The 24,063-nt window shown below is 47.2% G+C and overlaps 1 protein-coding gene across 4 annotated transcripts in view; it reads right to left on the reverse strand.

The window, feature by feature from the left end:
• Positions 1 to 235: 235 nt before the first annotated feature.
• Positions 236 to 24,063, reverse strand: part of TENM3 (teneurin transmembrane protein 3) — a 657,699-nt gene continuing 633,871 nt past the window's right edge. For all 4 annotated transcript variants that reach the window (XM_062213567.1, XM_062213565.1, XM_062213566.1 and 1 more), the window contains 5 exons: positions 22,744 to 22,979; positions 13,073 to 13,369; positions 8,483 to 10,094; positions 5,671 to 5,801; positions 236 to 3,818 (listed from right to left, as the gene is read on the reverse strand). In XM_062213567.1, the coding sequence (XP_062069551.1) occupies positions 3,063 to 3,818; positions 5,671 to 5,801; positions 8,483 to 10,094; positions 13,073 to 13,369; positions 22,744 to 22,979 (3,032 nt within the window). In that variant the 3' untranslated portion in view covers positions 236 to 3,062. The remainder of the gene's footprint in view (positions 3,819 to 5,670; positions 5,802 to 8,482; positions 10,095 to 13,072; positions 13,370 to 22,743; positions 22,980 to 24,063) is intronic.

Genomic DNA, 24,063 nt, shown 5'->3' on the forward strand with positions numbered 1-24,063 from the left:
GTGTTTAATGTTTCTCTAAAGTAGGCCACAGGAGAGTCCCCGGGGTCAGGGAAGTGCACTCTCCCGAGCTGGTATTCTGGCCAGTGGACCAAAAATCTCGATGAGAGAAAAGGTATGGCCAAGTGAGTTGCCCATGAATCACTACCCCCCACAACTGTGTCTCTCAGCACCCTCTACGTGGTGCACAAAAGCAATACCGGCTAGCTCAAGTTTTGAAAAAATGTATAAACACGCACACATTGGGTTGGCTTTTATTGGAATGCCTAGATGCAATCTATAGTCATCAAGTTATGGAAAATTCAGGTCACATATAAAGTTAAGAAGGCAAATTAAAAGAACAATACAAATCAGACAAAATTTACATCTCAAAATATCATGAAAGCATTTTGACTGGCTTTGCCTAAAATACTTTGAATATTAATTTCTTTTTTTTGTAAGCGAATTCTTTTCATTTATACAGTCCCCCACCCACACCCCCAACTCTTAGAAAAAGATCTTTTGTTTACATATTACCCAAGGTCACTATTTCTTGTAAAAGCATGTCCAGATCACAAGTCTTTTTAGAAAGAAATAGGCTCGTATTACCTACTAACAAGACACTAATTGGGTTGATTTCACTTCAACTAAAATAAGCACCAGGAGATACTCCGAATCTGTGATTTATGGTGCCTGTGGAACGAGCAGTCCATGTTAAGAAGAGGTACAGACTATGGTTATCCTTTCTGTCGTGTGGCACAAGGTTTTCAGGGTCAACACATCAGAAATGCTTCTGAGAACTCATTGTCAGAGCCTATTTCACCCAAAAGTACTTACAGCATGCTAAACACAGTCCTGCGGAAGTTCCTCTGAACAGAACTGCAAATACCTAAGTTAACAGTTAGAAAATAAAATGTAAAACAGAGCCATGTTTATGTGGTTTGAAATCTCATGGTTTTCTAAATTTGGGCTTTGTAGTACTTGCCAAAGGATTTCCAGGATAAAAAATATTAATGCTAATCTGTGCTTTCATTCTAATAAAATATCAGCATTCATTAGAAGATTAATTACCTTGGTATGCTCTACCAAATACACAAAGACAGTAATAGCACTGATACTGTAAATTCAGTAGCTATTTTGAAACTTTCCCAGCCAATCTGTTTAATAAACACGCCTACTGTGCAATTTAGAGTATGTGATACATACAAAGCAGTTAGAAAAGTATTTTCAATACATCACTTGAACCTCTCTATTTACGACATGTTCACTTGCTATATTTTATCACCATTATAACATAGAGGAAAACAGTGTGTACTATAGCTCAATGAACTGAGAAATATTTTCTAAAAATATTTTTGTGGCTGAATGTAGTGCTCGAAAGAGATTCGTCAGGGCGGCTGAGCCGGCACGGAAGTGCAGATGGCTGCCACGCGCGCCCAGCGTTCAAGCACACGTGCAGGAGGGCAGGGCTGTCAAGTTCACTTCCAGCTGGGTCTGCCACCCCCCAGAGCGAGCAGAGGCTGCCATTCAAACCAGCTCCCAAGACGGCTGGGTCACATGGGGTCAGGGAGCTTTTGTTCTCCCCACCTGCCAACTTTTTTCTTTCTTTCTTTTTTTTTTCTTTCTGTCCCTCTGATTGCCCTCAGGGTCCAAAGCCATGATCAGCAGAGTGACCCTGCCAGGTTCCCTCTGGCTTGCTCAGCACTGCCCCGTTTTGGTAATCTTTGCTAGCTCTTAAGACACTTGCTTGTGGTCACATCGCCATCGGAACATTTTCTTCCTACAAATGGTTCCCAGACATCCGATGTGGTCCCGCCTCCATCAGGAAATGGAGCTTCAAGGAATGGTAACAGTAACAGCTCTGCAGCTGATCCTATCAACTCCCCTTTGACTCTAGGGGCTGAGAGAGGGCCAGAAAACCCCTCCTCCCCAGTTCTTTTCGGCCTTCGTCTACATTCCACCAGCCTTGATGTTGTCCTGTGCCTCTGAGTGGGTCATGTTCGAGGACACTGGCTCAGTGAAAAAGAGAAGGAAGAGAAAGGAGCGGTTCTCTGATTGGCCACCCACTTAGGATTGCACTGTCCTACCCATCTAGTGATAGAAAGTTGCACATTTTTTTCAACCTAATACAAAAATATTAACACTTCTGGACATTATAGGCATAAGTTGTTATATCTCTACAATATAATAATTTATACTGTACAGCTATAACAGATAACAAAAGGTGCAATCCTTTTAAAAAAATCACACAGTTCACATGTTTTTATCATTTTATTTTTTAAGTATAAACTTTTTAAACACTTTACATAAATTAACTCCTCTGAGACTAATATTTGATGTACAGTAAATTGTAATTCATATAAAAATCCATAAACAACTTGTCTCACATAATTTACAAAAAAATCAGGGTTTCCTTTGCTTATCAGTGATAAGGGATTCTATTGGCCAGTTTTCTCCCCAAGGCAAACCACGTCAGCATTGTAAAATCCATTATTAAATCCCCCGCCGTAGCAGAAGTCACTTGTGCCAATGTCCTTTTACAAAGCAGCACAGAGAGCACAACTGGGTTGTCTATAAACAGTAACTTTGCCCCACATGTTAAAATGAACAGAGATATATATCACATCCTACGCAGAGACTACTTGTAAGCAAAGGTCGACAACGCCATACTATTTGGAAACACTGTATGCATTTTGTACTTGGTTAAATACAGTGCCGCAAAGGAACCCACGGCCCACAGCAAAACGTATAGGCCTTTCTTCCTTTACGATTTTTTTTCTCAATACTTTCAGTCCAACTGAGTGCAGCGATATGCATATGTAAACATATTCTTTAAAGCCCATCACCTTGAAGGTCATTCAGAAAAACAAAAAAGTGGTCTTTGTTTCTGTTTTGGGTGTGTGTGTGTGTGGGTTGTTTTTGTTTTGTTAACAGTATCGGTTCTCCTGGAAGGCTCTTCTGTGTCCGAGAGTCCAATCGGGATTGTGCTACAGAAAGCTCTGCGCAAGGGTGTGTGGTTTAGGCTCAAGAGAAATGCAGCAAACCAGTGAGGTCGGCTCCGCGGCGGCCGGCGCGAGGCCCGGCCGTTACCTCTTGCCGATCTCGCTTTGTCGGAGGAACTGGATGTTGTTGGCGCTGTCGGCCAGCTCCGGGTACTGCTCCACCGAGAGTACGTAGTACCCGTCGTAGCCCTGCACCTTGCCGGCGCTCAGCAGCTGCCGCTTCTCGCCCTCCGTCCAGAGGCGCGCGCCCTCCTCGCCGTCGCGCACGCGCTGCTGCTCGCGCGCCCAGGCCCGGGCGAGCGCGCGCTGGCGCGCCTGCTCCAGGATGCGCGCCTTCTCCTCGTCCAGGGTCATGCCGTAGCGCACGTGCAGCGCCAGCGCGCCGAACTGCATCTCGACGTCAGCGAACCTGCGAGTCCTGCCGTTGACCACGGTGGTGGACTGCGACACGGTCACGTTGATGCCGTTCTCCAGCGCCTTGCGGCCGCTCGTCAGGCGCAGCGTGCCCAGGTCGCTCTCGGGCGTGGTGGTCTTGATGAAGTAGTGCGTGTCCTTGCCCTCGATGGTGAAGTGCAGGTTCTCCAGGTAGAAGGCGTTGTTGAGCACGGCCGCCACCTTGATGCAGTCCTCGTTGGCGATGTTGAGCACGTTGGTCTGCACGCGGCCCTGGCTGACGGCCAGCATGACGCCCTTGCCGATGAGCGACTTGACCGTGGCGAACCACAGCCACGACTGCTCGCCGCCGGCCTTGCGCCTGCTCACCTGCACCTCGGCCATCTTCCCCAGCGACAGGAAGGCCTTGGCTTGCCTCGCCACTTGCTGCTGCACGCCGAAAATGGGCTGAAAAGTGAACACAACAGGAGGGATGGTTGAAAGCACATGTGTGTAGCCCAGCAGGCTTCCTGGCCACCGTCCCGCTCCTGACCCAGGGCCACGTGGGCCTCGGAGGCTGGGCGACCAGGTCTCCAAGGCCCACTCTCCAGAAAGGGAGCCAAATGGGTATTTCATTTTTTTTTTTTTAAGCTTTCACAGTTCTTGGATGTTGTTCCCCCGGCCCACCCCGTGAGGATAGCCCAGTTTGCATGGTCCCAGGTCCCAGCAGTTTTGTCCATGGGAGGCAGCCGAGAAGGCACCACACACAGAGATGGTGCTGGGGCCGGATGGCTTGGTCCCTCCTAATAGGTTCTGACATTTAAGTCAACTCTGTACCCTCTCCTGGACAACAGTTTTGGGTTGAAAATTGTGAGTATTTGCACATCCGAAATGTGCATGGACGAGTGGACAATGGGGCAGCCGGAGATGGGTATTTATTACTCTGGGAAAACAGTTATTTTCCGCAGGCTAGAGACAGCAGACCATCGACACTGGCCATTTCTTACACCACCAGATGTCTGGCCAGTGTTTCCCAAAGGCGAACATCTGTTTCATTTGCTGCAGGAGGAAGAAACGCCTGCTTTTCTGCCCTTGGGGCAGCCTCAGTGTCTGCCGGTGATTCCCAAAGCTGCCTGATGGCCCGCTTCTCTTGACAGAGACTCTGAACCATATTTAAAAGGCCGCCCAGGAAAAAGAGTGGGCCAGTGCATTTGTGTAGGTAGACTCCAGTGTTTTCACACATGTTGGACGGTCATGCAGGATTAGGACGGGCATGTTCAAGTGCATTAGGGAACTTCGGTTTGTCTTCATGGTGCTTTATCAGTGTAGATGTATTCCTGATTAGGGCTGCTAAAATGGCTCCCAGATGCTGGAAATTTGATGGGTTTTGACTTTTAAATGTAAAGGTGACATGTGAAGAAAAATGCTTTTATACGAAATATGAAACACATTCCAGAAAACAGAGGTATTGACATTGTATATAGAGTGAGTGAGTGTGTGTGTGTGTCTCTGTGAACCACACTTGATTTTCTTCTTTGTATTCACTGAAATTATAGGAAATTGCTTGGAGGGGGGGAATTCATCTTTCGAAGAAACTCTGCACTCTCTTCTCCTTATCATTATGGGGTAACCCAATTTCTTGATCTCTAATTATTCTTGCTTTAAGCTAGAAGTCCTGGGGTTTTGTTGTGCATTTCTTTCTGATTTCTGAATGGTGGGAATGAAAGGTGCCACTTTCTGAAATGGCAGCTTTGACTTTGCCATTTTCCATTCTGTTTCTTTCATTTTTCCTAACAGTCACAGGGCTCCTGTTGTTTTCGGGACAATTCCGTGAACACCTGGTTGTAGGTGGGGCCTCCCCAGAAGACAGTTTTATTTTTAATATTTTCCTGGGAAACACTGCTAATGTTTTCAAGAAAATCGAAATCGGTGGCATTGTTTGTGGGCTGCTAATTTGTAATATGAATCCCTGGCCTTCCTGTTTATAGTGTCTTTGCCTTCAGGTCCCAAGTGCCATAAATGTGCTTTCATGGGGTTCCCTGCAGAAACTCGGCGCTCAGAAATGAGCTTGTGCATTTTATTACCTTTTGAGAATATCTTTCTATGTTTTTATTGGCATCGGTAAAACCCGAGTTAAGCCTGTTTAACAGGCCCTGGTTTGCTGAATAGAAAAGCAGAGAAGGGGGTTGCTTTTCTTCCCTAAAAGGGACAAGAAATTAAAAAACTGTCTCGGTACTGTTTTCACAGGGTAGTTGGATTAGATATGGGTAAAGACAAGTATGCCCTGTCTCGCCCTCCCATGGTTTTGCTGCTTTCTTACCGGTATATCATCCCACTGCTGACTCTTCAGAAGTTCATAGGAGGGTTCTGTTAAATCGAATTTGGGAACAGGGAATCCAGGAATAGCATTGTGCAGATGGAAGCCAAATGTCACCAGCCAGCTGTTAACATCTAGGAGAAGAATGTTCAAAATGAAAGGTGTTAGAGTTTATTTTGTGCTTTCATATATTTAAATTCCTACCTTTGGAAAAAAAAAAAAAAAACAACCCACAATCTCAACCAGTAATAACCTGAGAGAGAGCACATGTTTGCTTTATCATACAATTCAAAACCCACTCTGTTTTTAGACATGAAGACAATGACCTCGATAGCAGCCCTGTGGTAAATGACACAGAAAACGCAGAGCAACAGATACTTAGACTGCATCAACTGTCATAGGTGCCAAGTTGCATCCTGTGTGAGGAATACTGATACCAAGTGTAGCAACAATGCTAGGTAGTGTGGCAAAGACACAGTTGCGGGGAGCAAGTGAAATGTGCTTTGTAGTTAGCAAGACTGGCCTTAACTACAAGTCGTGTCTTGTTAGCTTTCTAAAGCGATTGCCCAAGGATACGTGGACGTCCACAACCCATTTTCTATGAACAAAAGCCCTAAATGGAGAGTATTAAAATCAACAGCTGACTCCTAATGAAAGATGAATGCCAAAAGCTGGCGAAACTGGCCAAGAGCACAGGAGTTCTGATTACCATCGGTTACAACTTCAAAGGCTCGCTGTGCACAGGTGGAGACAAACTTTTGGGGAAAAGAACCTGGAAACCTTTAAAATGGAATTTTAAAATATTGCCACGTGACTCCAAAAAGCCATTAAGCCCAGAATAGGGCTTTTATTCTCTTCTGGAGGTTCTAATGTGGCAGCGGCGCTCAGCAGGCTTGCAGCTTTACGAGTACAGTTGGGTGTAGATTATTTTATATATTAAGCATATTGCTGGAAAATTTGAAATTGCATTGCACCTAATATATTTTATGCCGTTCCATCTCTCTTTTGATGTTTTCCAGAAAATGCTGCTATGGCATTCCCTGCAGCCCATGTTGCTAGGAGAGGATGCACCCAGGAGCTGTGGGCCTTCAAGCCTTTCTCAGCGAGCCCCTGTCAACACCCCTTAAATCACCGGTTGTAAGCTGCCTGTCAGGATGATGGAGAGCCACTTGTTTCCTGCTTCCTTCTTTAGGCACCGACGCTCACCTCATTGCCGGGCCGGTAGGTCCTTCGTCCAGGCATCTTACGGCTATACAACCTGTGATATCCTCCCTCCTTTAAATGGAGTGGTGCCAGTAGAGGTGGGGAGAAAAACAAGTCCCAAGTTGTTCTCGTGGGATGGAGAGGGATTATTTAAGATTACAGGTGGGTCTTTACTTTCTCTCCAATGTTGCAGTTTTGGGGGCAAAGATTCTCTTAACCAGACAAGTCTGTGTAACAGTGCAATTGGGACAGTCTTAACTACTGAAAGGCACTGATCGAATAGTGTGGTTTGGATGCAGATGTGTAGTGAAAAAGCCTGGAGTGAGAACAGCCTCAGGATGCTGGTGAGTTGGGCTGCTGCAGCAAGGGACTTGAGCTGGTTCACAGGGGAGAGAGGCTTGGAAAGCTTTAGGCAGTGGGAAAGGTAGACCATCTGTGAGGGCAGCCTTTTAAGAGCTGTGCTGAGACCTGAGAGAGCAGAATCTCAGTATGCCTCAAACACTGAGCTGGATGGAGCACCGGACACCAGCCAAATCCAATCGAAACAACAGAAAAAGCAATCAAAACAGGAAAGAACCTTCTTCCTGGAAAAATTAGTGTGGGAGGTTAAACTGCGGCAGCCTAGTTAAGGAATGGAAGGTAGAAGCAGAGGATTCAGAGTTCTTGCAGCTGAGAACGAGGGAAGAAGTCAGCTCACAAGAGGGGACTGTGGTGGTGCCTGCAAGGATCTTGTGGCTGTTTTACATCCTGGTGGCTCTGTGGTGGCCAAAGTGGGACCTGGTGTTTTCAATCTTGCAAAAACTAAAAGAGTAGGTGCACTGAACTTGGAAAGATCTTAAAACTACAGAGCCAGAAAAAAATTACTCCATAGTGGCAGAGAATCTAGTGGTACATCAGTCCTGTCACTGTGCAAGAACTGCACTAGATGGCAGTGAGAACTGTGTGTGTGAGGACGGAGTGGAAACAGAAAAAGGATCCACTGGCTAAGCAACTGAAGTTGCTCCATTGTGGTCCTAAGGTGATGGTGGTGAAGACAGGGTTAAACACCTCCCAGGGCTGGGGGACACATGTGCCACACTAGATTGTCCCCATTAGAGCTTTATACCTGTATTTTGAAAGTCCAACATCACACATTTGTCAGTTATTACTTAATGGAGAACTGTATCCATTCTTGTGTTTTATGCCATAAAGTGAGCAGGCACAATTATCCCCATTTTAGAGTTGACATAAACTGAGACTCAAAGTCATGTGACTTCCTGTAAAGCCATGCAACTTGTAAGGGAGACGTTGGGATTAGAACTGCAGCCTGGGAACTCTGAGTTCAGCGTGGTTCCTGCCCTCCCCCTCCACGTCACTTCCCTTCCTTAAATGATGAGATTCCCTGTCATTTCTAAAACCCTGCGGCATTGGGCATTGTGATGCAGATTAGGAAGTAACTATGTCTCACTGTCCCTTTGTTGTTTTGTCTATGGTTCTATAGAGAAATAAGTACTCCTAAGGTTACACATCTAGTTTTTCATGAGGGGTGATAATTCTAGTTATTTTGTGTATTAATCTATTGATTGCAATAATTCAGCACTTGGAAAGAACAACAACAACAAAATCTGCTAACCTGTGATGTAGTCTTTCACATCATGGATTTTGCTTGCAGGGTTGTTATTCCTAAACATGTACAGATTAAAAGGAGCTGGGTCCTTGCCAATTCTTTTCCAGATTTCTATGTCAGGTGTTGTCCATCGCCCTGCCAAAATATCATAATCTCTTTCTCCAAAGTGGATTAATTTGGTGAGTGGGTCATATAAGCCACCATGAAATCCAATTACCAGCTGAAAGTCGATATTGGAGTCAAAGTAGATTTCGCCATACGCAGTGTACTGAATCTGTTTGAGCATCAGCCCATTGCTACTGAAGACAGCCAGTGGCGTCCCTGTGTTATCGGATGCGATGTAGAATTCATCCCCACTGCTGATTTCCATGGCAAAAAGATGTCCTTGGAGATCATAATAAAGGGAGGTAATTTCTGAGCTTGAGTGGTTGTAGACATGAGTAATCCTGGTAGGATAAGTGAGGTCAGCGTAAAAAAACTGCAGGTGCTGCCCTAGGCTGGTTTTGCTAGAAACCCGTCTCCCCAGGCCGTCGTAGCGATAGATCACCGTCCAGCCACTGCCTTTACTATAGACTCGGGTTAGAAGCCCCTTGGAGCTGTATTCAAAGATTTCTGTGCCTCTCTGACGTAGGAAACCATCCTCATCCAGCCGGTACTGAACATCTCCCAGGCGGGTGATTCTGTCCCGCAGGTCGTAGCGGAGGGGCGTCAGACGTGCGCTGTTGCTCGGGTTCAGTAAGTGCAGGTTTCCGTTCAGGTCGTAGTTGTACCGCCACATGATCTTTTCATTGAGGTACACTGTTTGCAGCTGTCCGTCGACGTCATACTCGTAAGCATATTTGGTGGTGTTGGCAAAGGGCCCTATTTTAATCTCTCTCTTGGTTACCCGACCCATGTTATCATATTGAATTGTAATCCAGTACATGAGTGACCTGAATATCTCATACTGAATTTCCTTGATGCGGCCGTGAGCGTCGAAGTGCTTTGTGTAAGTCATTACAGCTGTGGATATGATCTGATTAATATCATAGTATATTACTCCAAATTTTCCAAACTGCTCAACTTTGCCAGAAATATCATCAAACTGATAGAGATCAATGGGCAGTGGGGTTTCATTGATGACACCCTGCATGCTGGTCACTCGAAAGCTGTTGTCATAGCTGTAGTCAAATCTTGCGTTTACCATCCCATCTTCACTGAAGCGGAAAATCTGTCTGTCAATCAGGGGGCCAATTTGCCTGTATCTAATGGTGCAAATAAAACCATCACTCTGGAGGTTTACTGTTTTGAGGACTCCTGCTGTTTCATCATAGGTAAAGCTGACTCTTGTGCTATCATATAAAATTTCCGAGAGCCTGGTCTGCCTTCTGTATTTGAATAAGACCCTGCGGCTGGTCCCCAGGAAAGCCGTTTGCAGGAGCAGCCCTTCCTCGTTGTAGTCGGTGATGATGGAGGCGTTGCTCTCTGGGGGGTTGTATATGTTGCGGTAGTAGCCGATGGAGCGGATGGTCTGCATGGTGTGGCGAGCCACGCTGGGCATGGTGATGGCGGACAGGCGGTCCCACATGTCGTATTCGAAGATGTACTGCCGCTGGCTGTGCAGCAGGAGAACCATGGACTGTAAAGAGGGAACACGCGTTGTTACCCAGTGCTCGGGAAATGGGGGAAGTGCGTGCAGGTTTAGTGACCGAGAATACACAAAGATTCTGCTTGAAAAATGATTGTCATTTTCACCGAGTTACCCCTGACCTTCCATGTCCCTAACGTTTCCCTGCCTGATCTGCCTGGATGCTTAATTGTGTGAGGTTGTGTGGTTATTGGCTCAAGATTCATGGTGTGCTACTCGTCGTGACTGTACCATTCTCTTCCCAGGCACTCAGAGCCAACCAGCAGATTGTCAATGGATTTGGATAAGTCATAATACAGGCACAAGCAAGCTGCTGCTTTAAAGACAATATTTCAAGGAGAAAATAGCATCTGGGAAATGCAATCCTACCCATAATTAGCGATTATTTAGTAAGGTGGCTTTTCCCCCTCATTTGATTGAAGAGCCACTTAAATCACATTTTAATTTCCAGTGTGTTTGGGGGAGGAGAAAATCATCCAACATATTATTTTATGAAGAAGAGACATAAAATTAGCCAAAAATGGGTAACATGTACATAGAGCGCCAGTGTCAACAAACACCGCTAAATTAATCACGTGGCGAATCACGGCTGTAAAGGCCCTTAACAGAAATAGGAGTTTAGATTTCTTTTTTCTTTTCTTTTTTTACTGATGAGTTCTCACAAGGCATATGCACTGACAATAAAATCTACATTTTGGATGGCCGGCGCCATGGTTCAATAGGCTAATCATCTGCCTTGCGGCACTGGCACACCGGGTTCTAGTCCCGGTCGGGGCGCCGGATTCTGTCCCGGTTGCTCCTCTTCCAGTCCAGCTCTCTGCTGTGGCCCGGGAAGGCAGTGGAGGATGGCCCAAGTGCTTGGGTCCTGCACCCCATGGGAGACCAGGAGAAGCACCTGGCTCCTGGCTTCGGATCAGCGTGGTGCGCCGGCCATTGGAGGGTGAACCAACAGCAAAGGAAGACCTTTCTCTCTCTCTCTCTCTCTCACTATCCACTCTGCCTGTCAAAAAAAAAAAATCTACATTTTGGGCTAAATTCTAAGTAAATCTGTAAATGGGAATTGGCTTGGATGTTTTGCAAGGAATTGCAGAAGGAGAGATTTATTAGGTTAGCTGAGCGGTCACACAGGGCTTGGGTGGGTCCTCCCTCTGAGCAAGCTTCCTTGGTCCCTGTGAGACCAGCTCCAGCAAGCAGGAAACATCCTAATCACCTGCATTCTTCCAAGGGTGGCTGGGACTAGGCTGAATTCACAGGCGTCAGGGTCTGGTGGTGTAGCTCTTTAAAAGCCTATCTGATGGTAGTATGCTATGACCTGTTTTGCTGTGAACACGCTGGGACTTCCTGTGCCCATTCTAGCCAGGAAATGGTGACTGGGTGGATTTTAGGGGCTTGGGAGAGGTGGTGAGAAAGGATTCACTAGAGTATTGATGCGTGAAGGTGATCTTGGTTACTGCCGGCGTCTGCCCGTGACAGCGGCTTTTATATCAAGATCCACACTTCGGCTCCCTTTAAACATTTTCAGTCACCTAGTGATTACACTACCATTTCTGACTCTTCCCTGTAACACAAATTAGGGAGATTGTTCCAGATCGAAGTGGGGATCTCCTGCTTGAAGAAGTGGCCTTGGGTCTTGTTGGGTTGGGCAGGGTAGGGGTGGGTGGATATTTTCTGTGTGTCAGCAGCCAGCAAAGTATGTGTGTAGGGGTCCTAGGCTGGAGTCTGTCGACAGATTACCAGTTGAGTAGCTCACTAGAGGGGAATGGTCAGTCTGGGACAGGGGGACTTGTTATCTAACAGCAAGAGTCCGCTGTCCCGAGGGGGAGTCTCTGGGAAGCAGAGCTGGCAGGTGGGTTTGCAAGATGGGGTCCTGGCCGGGGGCAGGGGTGTGTGCTCCTGGAAGCACTTTGGTGCTGGAGGCTGCCTGAAGGGAGACAGCATGGCGCAGCGAGCTTGGAGTCTGAAACTGCTTCTCGGGCAGAGAATGCTGGGTGCGAGCCAGCCGGGAAGATCTGATGGAGTGGCTCAGGTGTAGGGGGGTTGGGGGGACACTGAGGCGTTCCACGGGGCATTGGTGAGGAAGGAGATTGGGTGAGGTGAGCACAGCAACAACAGGGATGTGACTTTTTGGTGTCTGATGTACGGGGTGGAGGCTGTTAGCTGCGGCTGCCGTGTAATTGGCGGTGGAATGCTTCGAGGTTTGAGAGACAGCAGAGTTTAAAATGGAAGCTTTTTCTAGTGCTACCGTTTGCTTTAAAGGGAAAGGAAACATTTCATGAATATGCTGTTGGTTGCATTACATTTCTTACGTAAGGAGAACATCCTTTCTCTTCCTTCTTCTCTTTCCCTCCTGACACCAGTCAATAACCCAAGGCGCCCATCACACAGCATAGCCTTCTGCACGTGCGATACTGAGTCTCCATACCGGTACTGCATGGAGTTCTCAAGATTAGGGCATGCTTACCTTTTACAGTTAGAGGGGAGAGATGCTGCCGACTATCTGAAACTGTGGCTTTCTAGGAAACAGCCTCTTTTGGTTAATAATGCCTAGATAGGCGTTCCGTGCTTTTTATGGTTATGTTGACGCTCTGCCAGGAGCAACACAAAACTGACAGCTTTAACTGTGTTAATGTAAGGCTCTCTCTTAAATGAAAGAGTTAGCCTGGAAATTATTTACAAATGACTTACAAGCTCAAGGTCTAATTTGTGGATGTTGTCAGTGTATAAGCTTGGCAGGTGGACCCAGTGAGGGCTTGTTTGTTTATGGCATAAATCACTTAAAGGGTTTCAGATAGTAGAACTTAACTAAGGAGGAACTACTTTGCTAATGTGGAAATTCATCACTGCTGTACCCACGTGACTTTCCCATGGCTGCTTAGAATGATGCCCAGAACTCCAGTGCTGTGCGTGTTTTTGCCCACCCCCCGCGGTGCTCTGGGCGGTACCCTGTGTTCCTTTGTGTGCAGGCGTACCTTCTCTAAGTACGTGTAGCTCCATGTTTTACCGTCCGCAAAGACCCGAGACACAATCCGCCCCTGGCCGTCGTAATCTACTTTCTCACTAGTAGTTCCTCTCTGGATGCTGGCAATTTGGCCTGTGGAGGAGTAGGTGACGTTGACGGCCATCAACTTGCTGCTTGGCAGCCAGAGCGTCGGGTGCCCCGACGAGTCGTAGGCGATCCTCAGGAGGAATTTACGGTGGTCGTCGTAGATCTTCTCCGTCTTGGTGGTTCGATCGAAGTCCACCGAGAGGAGGTTCCTGCCGTTAACCTGTTCCAGCACAAGCGAGAGGATCAAATAAATCACGTGACCCCCAGCACCAGTTGCTCATTGCTCTGCAGAGTAATCTTCAGTATTGTTTAAACACCATTTATGATGATTGATTCTCTCTGTCAGTAAATTAATTTAGCAACTTCTTGGGTACAAGTGCAAGGCAGTAGATTAACTGCTCTTCTAAAAGGTTTTATTAAGCAGAAAGACAGCCTGGCGTTTGTTCAAAACCTTTCCAATTAAATTTTGTAAACCAAAGCAGCTGATAAGGAGAATACCAAACCTATTTGCTGGGAAGTTTGTTCCGAAGACCCGAAGGTGACAAAATGACATCTATGTAAATTACTCCAGGCTCCTCCCCCAATAAGGTTGAAAATTAACTGCTTAGGAAATTAATCATGGCTATGTTCAGCAAGACACAGTGGTAACTGTGACTGCAGCCCTTTGAAGAGTGGTTAAGTAGAAGTTGGAACCCATACAACTGTAAATCATTAATGAGTTTAAATAGTAGGAGCTTACAAACACCATCATTGTTCTTGGCCCAGTGCTGCAATGTCACAATTTTTTTCAGGACGCCTTTTCCTTTTGAGAACATCTGGTTAGCTGGCAGGGACTTCAGAGGCCTTCATGACCGCCTACACACAGTCTGAACACCGGGCTCACTTTACACAGCCAACACCATGTTGTTGTAACAGGGCTCTGTGTATGGCCACGGGCCACGCCCAGAAGCTCTCACTAGATCTGGCTGTTACTGTCTGTGGTCCAAGGCACGCACGGGCCGGCATTCGTGAGAGCGGTGGAGATGTGGCCTTGAGCTACTCCTGCTGTGCACACAACAGGCAGTGTTTGCAGACTGTGAGCCCCTGGCCTGCTTTGTGGGGGCAGCACGTGCTAAAATGCTCATTTACTCGCGGTTTGGACGGCTTAAAATTAAGTAGGAAATATATTAATTTTACATGAGCAGGTCCTAGCTGGAAACTTCCAAACTGTGATAGCTCCAGGTGATTATATATAAACATAAAATATACTATTTTGATTTCTAAAAAGTTGAAACCCATATAGTAATTTTCCCCTACCATAATTTGCATTTTTCATGAACTTTTTGAAGACCCCCCCCCTTATATGCGTGGATTTTCCACCAAAATAGACATCTTTTAATTCCATTTTCCATAAACTTTTAAAAGTATATATGCAAGTATATGTGTATGCACGTATATAACACACTTGTATGCCTGTATAAGATCTGGGGTAAGACTAATTTTTGTATTTTATCATCGAATTAAACATGTATCATGGAAAAATACTCCTAAGCTCAAAATTTCCCAGTTTGCTGTTCAAGGGGAGTACTGTGACGTTCATGGAAAGGCAATGACAAAACTCAAAAGAAAGTGATTTGGGGGGGAAATAACTCAGAGAGATGACTTATAGAAAACAGGAAAAGGCTAGGGCCTTGGATGGAAACAGGTTTTTTTTTTAATTTTCATTTTTTAAATTTTTTATTTCATAAATGTGAATTTACAAAGTGCAACTTTTGTATTGTTGTGGCTCCCACCCCCCCAACCTCCCTCCCTCCGGTGGCCCTCCCCTCTCCCATTCCGCCCTTTATCGAGTTTCATTTTCAATTACCTTCATATACTGAAGATCAACTTAGTATATACTAAGCAAGGATTTCAACAGGCTGCCCTCACACAACCACACAAGGTATAGGGTATTGTTCGACTAGTAGTGTTTTTAAGTTTCATAGTAAAACACATTAAGGACAGAGATCCTACATGGGGAGGATGTACCCAGTGACTCCCGTTGTTGATTTAACAATTGGCACTCTTATCTGTGACGTCAGCAATCACCCGAGACTCTTGCCATGAGCTGTCTAGGCTATGGAAGTCCCTTGAGTTCACCGACTCTGAACTTGGGAAACAGATTTTTAAACAATTCTAAGACATTTATGTATGGGAGAGAGCGAGTTCCCACCTGCTGGTTCATTCCCTAAGTGCCCACAGCTAGCAGGGCTGGGCTGAGGACAAAGTCAGCAGTGGGGAACCCAGTCCAGAACTCCCGTGTGGGTGGCAGCAGTCAATTTACTGAGCCGTCCCCTGCTGCCTCCAGGGGTGCATATTAGCGGGAAGCAGGAATCACGAACCCGAGCCAGGGGCGGAACCCAAGGCCCACGCGGGTGTCTTAACCGCTGAGGCCAAACATCCACCCTCCTTGAGGGATCTTAATTTTTCAGATTTATCCTTATAGACTGCACAGAAGTGGGAAAGATTCCAATGCTGTACCACAGGAGAAATCAGTGTGTGCTCCTGTGTGTGTGTGTGTGATACGGGGTGAGCATGATATACCTGACGGGGCCCAGAAGCAGCATGACTTTGGGCTTTCAACCCTTTTGAATCTGTTTTTGTCCATCTGTAAATAAAGAGGTTGGACCAGCTCCCTGAGGCTCTTTGAATGATTTTATCTGATTCTGCCCAGCCAGCTGGAGGCCTTCTGAGCTTACAGTTTCCCATGTGGAAATGTCTGCGTATTTAGTTGTTCTCTGTCTTTTGTGAATTCGGTGAAACTTAATGAGTTCAGGCTTGTAGTATGCTTTGTGTACCTTGGAAAGATGCTACCAGCTAATGTTACAAATATATGTTTTTAAATCTGTGGGGAGCTTGGATAGTCAGTGAACTTGGTAACTGGTGGTCAAGCTCTTCGGCTTGCATTAGCTCTACGTTTTTGACGCTCTATGAAGAGGTCTCGCACGAAGTAAATGGCTTCTGTAGGGCTGTTGGATTTCTCAGAGTGCGTTTTGAAAGAAAAACTCCCTGACTGTTCAGGCTTGCCCTCTGTATTCCTCCTGTAGGCTATTCCAGGGAAAGGTGTGTAGCTTCCGTGGATGACGTTACCCACGGTACAGCTCCATCTGCTTGTGTCTTTGCATCCACTTTAGTGTGTGTTTAAATTCTCTACTGCTTTCCTTAGCCCTCCTTTACCGTTGCAGTATTTCCTCAGGTTGCTGGGGTGGGGAACCTTTCCTCTGCCAGGGGCCATGTGGATATTTATAACATCATTCACAGGCCGTACGATCGTCCACTGAAAACTGAACCTGCTAGAGATTGACTGAATTTCGCGCCCCTCCTGCAGTTGCCTTGGAAGGACGGGGACACAGGATTTTGTAGACCCGATATACTCCCCACCCCTGGTAGAGCATCAGGAATGTGGGTTACAGAGCCGGTGGGACTGGATATTGTAGGGAGGGGGGCAAAAACCTCCAGTCTGAAGCCACCTCGTCTCAGTGCCTGTCCCCTGCTCTGGCTTCTCCGGTGTGTGAGTCTGACCACATGACCCCCAAAGGCAGAGGTGAAAATCGGATGATGCGCAGTTGCCACTGTGTGAGACGCCACAGCAAACACATCACCACATGCAAGTGGTGTGGGACCACACCGAGGGATGGAAGTCACAGTTTTGCTTTTCATGCAGACAAATGTTTTTGTGTGGTGTCTTTGTCTCCTCAAACGGAAGGGATGAGGAAAGACTCAGAACACGGCCATGTTTTTCTCCCACATGCTCAGCACCAGCTAAGACTTCCGCCATTCTTACCATTTCCAGACACCAGCGGCTGTTACTACTCAATATGCAAACTGTCAAAAGATACTAAGAGAACTCGTGTTTTTTGCATCCCTCCCAAACTCGCCAGGCTTTCTCCTCTGGGTATTAGAAACCACGTGTGGCAGTCGAGGGACGTTCTCTTGCTAGGACGTGGTCTTACCTCGCTGCACCTTGCTGAAATCACAGCAGCTTCTCAATCTTATTATTATTATTATTATTTTTGACAGGCAGAGTGGACAGAGAGAGAGACAGAGAGAAAGGTCTTCCTTTGCCGTTGGTTCACCCTCCAATGGCCACCGCGCCGGCGCGCTGTGGCCGGCACACCGCGCTGATCCGAAGCCAGCAGCCAGGTGCTTCTCCTGGTCTCCCATGGGGTGCAGGGCCCAAGCACTTGGGCCATCCTCCACTGCACTCCCGGGCCCTAGCAGAGAGCTGGCCTGGAAGAGGGGCAACTGGGACAGAATCCGGCGCCCCGACCGGGACTAGAACCCGGTGTGCCGGCGCCGCTAGGCGGAGGATTAGCCTGTTCAGCCATGGCGCTGGCCTCAATCATTATTTTTTAAATAGTCATAAAGCACCAGCATTGCCATGCCCCAGTGGCCTTTTAATACACATTATTTTATTTTTTTTATTTGACAGGCAGAGTTAGTAACAGAGAGACAGAGAAAGGTCTTCCTTCCGTTGGTTCACCCCCCAAATGGCCACTAAGGCTGGCACTGTACCGATCCAAAGCCAGGAGCCAGGTGCTTCCTCCTGGTCTCCCATGCGGGTGCAGGGCCAACCATTTGGGCCATCCTCCACTGCCTTCCCAGGCCACAGCAGAGAGCTGGACTGGAGAGGAACAACTGGGACTAGAATCCAGTGCCCATATGGGATGCCAGCGCCGCAGGCGGGGGATTAACCAAGTGAGCCACGGTGCTGGCCATTAATACACATTTTTAATTATTATAAAAAATATCAAGCTAAGTCAAATAACCTAAAGAGGAAAAGCCTTCTATCAGATTGTTACTGTACTTCCAGTTATATAAAAAAAGAATCCAAATGTTGTGTATGGAAAAGAGATGACCATGAATTCCTTTGTGTAGTCCAGTATTTCTTTCAAATAAGCATGGAAAAATCTCCATGTTCAAAGGTCATGTCCACAGCAACTGTAATTAATTCCAGTGTCCCTTTGATATTGGGAGGGCAGCAGCTGTAATTTTTTCCCTCTGGAATGCTTGAAAAACGAAGTCATAATGCCATTAAGCAACTTCCCAAAGAGAGGTGCCAGCACCGTCAGATCACCCCCACTTATCTAGAACGTTATGGACACACGTGCTCCGTGAGGAGCACACGTAGCGGCAACGTCAAGTCTGCCGCGCGTCCCGGTTTGAGCATTGACGTGGCTACAGTGTTGTGTCCCTGCCCTGGGCTGGCCAGTGCTGGCTGCACAGGCCCACTCAGTGCCACCGGGTGGGAGTGAGAAAGAGGATATGACACAGGTGTGAGTGGCATGGCACGATTTAAATGTGCCATCATACTTAACGCGTGCCTGTAAACACTTCCGGCTCTTGCCAGTCTCTCAGAATTTGTGTTTTCAGTTATCCACTGTACTAGTTTCAGGAGATGTGTTCTATTATTAGAATACCAACCTTCTGTACCTGGTTCTCAAGTCCAGCATGGGTAAAAGGAAGATTTACCGAACTATACAGGTATCTGTCTGAATCAGTCACAAGCAAGCAAGCTGTGGTGTCCTGTCTTTCCTCTGCCAGGCTTTTCCCCGCTGCTATCAGGATTTTTTTTTTTTTTTAATTTATTTGACAGAGAAAGAGAGAAAGGTCTTCCTTCTGTTGGTTCACCCCCCAAATGGCCGCTATGGCTGGCGCTGTGCCGATCTGAAGCCAAGAACCAGCGGTCCAAGCACTTGGGCCATCCTCCACTGCCTTCCCAGTCCACAGCAGAGAGCTGGACTGGAAGAGGAGCAACCGGGACTAGAACCGGCGCCCATGTGGGATGCTGGCGCCGCAGGCGGAGGATTAACCAAATGAGCCACGGCACCGGCCCTGCTATCAGGATTTTAAGAGCTGACCTTTTCCTGTAGGATTCATACCCCTGCCCCTCAGAGCGTCGCTTCTCAGGGCTTGTTTCTTGCATTACAAACTTTCTAATTTTGTACCCTGGGCCCTTTCATCTAGTATATGCAGGCACAGAAAACATACGCGCACACTCATGCAGGGTCATGTGCACCTATGTAGTTAGCCCGTGACGTCTGTAGGATCTGGTGTGAGGTTTGTGTACGGCAGTCAGACGTTTGCAGGCATGAGCTGTTCACGCAGCTCCTCTCTCAGGAAGCTCCGGATGTAAGACACACCTGGACCTGTGTTATGTGAGGCTGGCTTCTCTCATTCTTTCATTCAAACCTGAGCTTCCACCACGTGTCAGGCACAGTGACATCTGGGTCACAAAAACAATTTACAATGAACTTTCTGCTAGGAAGTAATGGAAGGGCAGAGGAGGAACCCTTTGTCCCGGCAAGGCGGGCGGGGTCTGGGGCTGGTCCTGGTGGCCTCAGGCCCCACCCCCCACCCCCTCTTCTCTTCCCTGTGCTGGCTGACTCCAGGTTTTTTTTTTTTTTTTTTTTTTTGACAGGCAGAGTGGACAGTGAGAGAGACAGAGAAAAAGGTCTTCCTTGGCCGTTGGTTCACCCTCCAATGGCCGCCGCGGCCGGTGCGCTGCCGCTGGTGCATTGCGCTGATCCGAAGGCAGGAGCCAGGTGCTTCTCCTGGTCTCCCATGGGGTGCAGGGCCCATGGACCTGGGGCATCCTCCACTGCACTCCCGGGCCACAGCAGAGGGCTGGCCTGGAAGAGGGGCAACTGGGACAGAATCTGGCGCCCCGACTGGGACTAGAACCTGGTGTGCCAGCGGAGGATTAGCCTGTTGAGCCACGGCGCCAGCCCTGACTTCAGGTTTAATCCTTACACCAGACTTTGCTGTCATCACTTTCTCCCTAGACTCCCTCTTCAGATCCCCAAAGGAATGAAGTTAGCAGTCCGGGCTGGCATATCCAGTCTTAGGTTAAAGGTAAGAAGCCAGGCCTTGTGAACCTGGCCCTGTCTCTGGGAGAGCAAGCCCACATACCCGCTGGGAGCATGCTCGCATGGGGACTGAATGGGCCTTTGCAGCCGTGTGCAGCATGCTCCCTCCATCAGGGGAGGCCCTGTCTCCACTGACATATGGGGAAGGGAACGTCCTGCCCTGCCCAGGCGAGTCCGGGTGGGGCTTGCAACGCAACACGTGTTCAGCAGGCTAATTTTTAAGTTGCTCATTCTGCATGGCCAGCAAATGATGTTATAAAGATCCATACTAGCTCTGGGCAGAAAAAGGGTTCCCTGCCCGTGACAGGAGGCAGAGAACTAGAAGTTTCTGACTGGGTTTCCTCTCCTCCCCAATCTCTTTGCGAAAGCAGTGTCCCAGAGGAAAACACGACGCCCTGAGATCGAACTTGCTTCAGAGAACAGCAGGGAATAGGTCTCGTGGTCAGCTTCTGGGTGAAGCGTCTCCCACCTCTCCCTCTTTCCACTTCCGGTTTCCTCTCCCGCAAGCTGATGGCACTTCCGTCCCTCTGCTCTGCATGCAGGAGTGCCCAGGGCTGGCTTATGTGCCTGAGGTTAAGGTTAAGGTTGGGGAGCACATACCCCTGCCTTTTATCTTCAATCACCGTTGCACGGTTTCGTTTGATTCTGGTGATGACTGTGTGGCACACAGGCAGTGTAGGGTAAGTTTTATTTTATGCACATCAGGTATATAATGTCCAGATCACGGTGCTGTGATGCTGTCCAGATAATACTCTATGATCTCTGTATCATCATAGAGATAGGACGACAGAGATAAGGAAACTGAATTTCAGGGACGTTACACTTTTCCCATGAGGTTTGCTCTTGGTCAAAAGTTGAGTCTGATGAGGAACCCGTATGTCTGGGGTGCTACGTAAGTGCCGTGTCATCTTGGAGGTGCGCAAGCAGAGTCTCTGGGCCTTGTGAGGAAGTGTGTGCGCATGTGCGCGTGCACAGTACCCCTGCCTCAGGGATCATTGAACAAGACAGAGCTTGTGAACCAGCTTGCCGCTGGCAATGGCCCATGAAAGCAGGGGCCAGGGGAGAAGCAGTCAGGGGCGGTAGTGGCGGACGGGGATGCAGCCAACCACTGACTCCTAGGTTCAGTATGAGAAAAGGTGGGAGCGCGAGTGGATTCTGGCACAGATCATGCCCTGTGAAAGTGATCCCACAGAAGTCTAGAGCCCTTGTTCCTGCCCATTACTTTCCCTTCAGCCCCGACCCTGTTTCTCCTTCCGGTGTTTCATTGTGTTTTCTTGCCAATCCTCCACTGGCCCAGGGGGGACCAGAGGAAGGGCAGGCTGGCTCCTGCGGCTGAAGTGCAATCAGAATACAGCCCAGCAGCTGCACACAGTCTGTTTCATCCACCCATCGGTCCTTTTTTTCCTTTTCTATTTCCTTGGAAATGGCCAGAAACACCATTTAGGAAGAGCTTGTTCAGGTGAAGGACTGCCTAGGTAAATGCTACTGGCCTGGGTTGATGATAATATAACATTTGGGGGTGCAGAAAAAAGGGCATGAACAGAGAAGGTTCCTGTTTTGTTCTTCCTCCCTGATTTTAAATAGTTCTTTTTTTTTTTTAATGGCAAGGGAAGTGATGTTAGCGGGAATTATCTACATTTATCTGAGAAGCTAAAATTTGTTTTCTAATGGAAGGAATGAATCAGGAATCAGGTTCGGTGTCTGGTGGTTGAAGGTGGCTTCTCGCAGCCTGTGTTTCAGCACTTAATCGACTCTGTCTTCACCAAGTAGCTGTCATAAATCACGGCTGCTGTCTGGATATATTTGGCCCATAATGTGAGAGAACATTTTGCAAAGCTCAATTACACCAGCGTCATCAGAAATATCACATTGCTCATAAAGGAACAGAAATTGGGGTTTTTCCATCAATAGTGAAGATGTAGCAGTCAGGCTGTGAGGTTACCATTGTGACTATGGCTCCAACCTGTAGCTACAAATACCCTTCAATGGCTAGCCTGTCTCCCTGAGCACACACCTGTGATCTGGACAGCGTGCACTGTTTAGACCAGTTCTCTCTCATCTTGCCCACCACATTAACTGAGTAGGTCAAGCACAAGCACAAGGGCTGGCGCTGTAGCACAGGGGGTTAAGCTGCCACCTGCAGTGCTGGCATCCCATATGGGTGCCAGTTCGAGTCCCAGCTGCTCCACTTCTGCTCTTTGCTGTGGCTTTCTGGCTTTGGATCGGTACAGCTCCAACTGTTGAGGTCAACTGGGGAGGAACCAGTGGATGGAAGACCTCTCTCTGTGCCTCTCTGTAACTCTGCCTCTCAAGTAAATAAATCTTCATTAAAAAAAAAAAAGGACAAGCATGAGATTATTAAGATAATATTAGCTAAGTAAGGATCAACTGACATCCAGGTGAGGGACCATGCTATATGCAATTTCCTAATTTCCCAGGGCAGAATTTCTTTTTATTCATAGATACACTGAGGAAAACATTTTATCAAATAAGTGGCTTTTATTATGGACAATCTTAAGGGCTTGGTAGTTGGTTGGGCATGATTCATGCTCTAAGGTAGGCTGCTACACATCCCCGTGAGTGTGGCACTCACACTTGGAGTTGATGGGTGAGGGAGAAGACAAGATAAATCCTGCCCCGACAGGTGGGCTGGCTACACGGCACAGAGGACCAGATAGCCCCTTCCTTCCCTCCAATAACTACTTACCCTAAGTTTCCGACCAAAGACATTCACTTTTCCTTGGGCTTGCTCTTTTCGGAATCTCCACTCCACCAAATTTTGGCCATTCTCACCAGGAAGAGTCATATTTCTTTTGGCAACTGTTGGATTGGCTGTGCCAGCCAGAACATGAGGTTCTGTTTGGTAGTGTGAATCCAGACCACTGGCGTAGATTATTCGAAGTGAGCCATCGTAACCAATCTGGTAGCTGTTTCTTAATTGATCTGAGAAACAAGAAGTAGAAAACAGGTACTATTAGAGATGAATTACATACTTGGCTAGCTGTGCAGTGAGAAGTGTCATACATTTCTAAACTGTCGACTGAACCCCTTGTATAGAGAAAAAGGGTACTTGATGATGTCCCTTTTGAAAATAACAAAACAACTTTGATTTCTAGCCTTTCTTGCTGCCAAAGGCTTGATTTAATGTTAGAGACAAACTTGATGGGAATCCCAAGTCCTTCCCTACTTCAGGTTTCTCTTCCTCGCTCGATGAAAAGAGGGGTCGGCCTCTGTGGCTTGTGCAGTCAACAGTTTGTGAGGAGCTAAGGATGTGGGCCTTTACGAGGCAGATGTGCCCAAGTCCAAGGTCTCAGGTGCCTCCTCTCCCCTCCATCCATCCCTGGATCTTTCCTCAAAAATCCTTGGAAAGGGTTAGTGTCTACAAACCTGTAGTACCAAAAATAAACCTAAAACTGACTTCAAAACAGGGAGCCATCTTACATTTTGTGCATATTACACTGCCTCAATTTAAAATTTTAGGAGATAGGACCATTTGGGGAAGAAACAAACTCAAATACCAGTTTTCGATGATTACAGATTATCAAAGGGAACAGGATTAAGAAAAAAAGAATCAAAGAAGTTTAACCCAGATTGTAGCATTTATTCCTATAACTGTGACCTCAAAATTGTGAGCACCACTGGCAGTAGGTTTTTCCAAGGTTAGTATAATAAAGAATATGGTGAGAGGTTCTGTTGTGGAGATACTGGATCTATATGGCCAAAAAGAGAATGGAAAAACCAGAAAGTACAGATACTACATAAATGGACACTTGAATAAAACTTCCACTCAATGCACACTCCGACACCATGTCATACACAGTGTCAAAGCGCTGTGTCCCAAACTCCTGCACTGAGGGGGCAGTCAGGGGGCAGCAGCGTGCTCTGGAGAGCTGTGTCAGACTGAAAACAGATGGCAACAGGCTGAGGATGCACGGGCAGAGCTGGAATTCCGGCATTTTATTCAATGGGAATGGGAAAAGACTTTCTAGGTTAACACTATTATGTATGTGATTTTAATATGTAGACA

The sequence above is a fragment of the Lepus europaeus genome, chromosome 16, assembly GCF_033115175.1.
Source record: "Lepus europaeus isolate LE1 chromosome 16, mLepTim1.pri, whole genome shotgun sequence".
NCBI lineage: Eukaryota > Metazoa > Chordata > Mammalia > Lagomorpha > Leporidae > Lepus > Lepus europaeus.